Below are 1070 nucleotides of genomic sequence, written 5' to 3'. Positions count from 1 at the left end.
TTCTTAGATAACCATGATTAGCTCTCATGTATCCTTTGTGTTGCTCAAGAATGAGATTCTCATTATTTGAAGTTTCAGAAACTTATGGTAAATTCAGAGAATATTTCCTGAACATATTATAAATCAATTCCATAATTTACCTTCTCTTTATATTTTCTCATATAGGGTAGTTAAATTTTCATACATAACACCTTTCTGTGTACTGACCTTTTAAATTTCATAGGATTCGTAGCACAAACTCACCCGGGGGAATGTATAGGCCCGGTACAGGAGGTTATGGGGATGAAGATCGCTACGGAATTAGAGATGATGACCGAAATGGTTACAGGAGAGAGAGAGAATATGGCTATAAGGATGATGACGGAAACAGTAGAGGTGGTGATTCATACAGTAGCAATGAAGACCGTTATGGTAGAGATTATGATGGTGGTTACATGGACGATGATTATAATAGAGTAAGAAGTCGAAGTAATGAAGACTTTCAGTTTGGCCAAATAAGTAGGAGTTCTGATAGATACATGGTATGTGGTTATGATGACGATGGTCGTCATTCATCAAGGAATGCTATTACTTTTCAGTTACTTATATTTTGGTTAAGGAAGATTCAAGACATTTAGGGGGTGTGAATTTTAGTTTTGATTTCATGATCTGAGATCATAAAAAATTTACAATTTTCTATGCAGACAGAATAGCCTCGTAAGGGTAAAAACCTAAGGATTGATTTTCAATAAATTTGTTCACTAGTCTGTATGTGTTTTATAAGATTATTGAAGTTGCACAACATCACTGGTTTGAAAAGAAAATGCAATCCTATTTTGAGAATGTAGAGTCGTGCTCCCACTTATATATATTGATGATTTTTGACTTATAAACATAGAAACTGTTATTAGATTATACAAAGTCTAAGGTTTAATCTTTTGTTTGTGACCTCAATACTAAAACATCAAATTGGTTATTATGTAGGTATTTGGTCTCAAGTGGAAAAGTATTACTCTGGTGATATTGTAGCAGCAGCTGAATCTACCTATGATTTGCAGAGGAAATTGGTTAAGCAAGCGGAGTCTCGTGAT

The 1070-nt window shown here is 34.2% G+C and overlaps 1 protein-coding gene across 1 annotated transcript; it reads left to right on the top strand.

The window, feature by feature from the left end:
- Positions 1-251: 251 nt before the first annotated feature.
- Positions 252-617, top strand: LOC113294903 (clathrin interactor EPSIN 2-like). Its single transcript, XM_026543277.1, has one exon. The coding sequence runs from the start codon at positions 252-254 to the stop codon at positions 615-617; it is 366 nt and encodes a 121-aa protein (XP_026399062.1).
- Positions 618-1070: the final 453 nt, after the last annotated feature.

This window comes from Papaver somniferum, chromosome 7 (genome assembly GCF_003573695.1).
Source record: "Papaver somniferum cultivar HN1 chromosome 7, ASM357369v1, whole genome shotgun sequence".
Lineage (NCBI taxonomy): Eukaryota > Viridiplantae > Streptophyta > Magnoliopsida > Ranunculales > Papaveraceae > Papaver > Papaver somniferum.
This window is presented reverse-complemented; position numbering and strand designations above follow the sequence as displayed.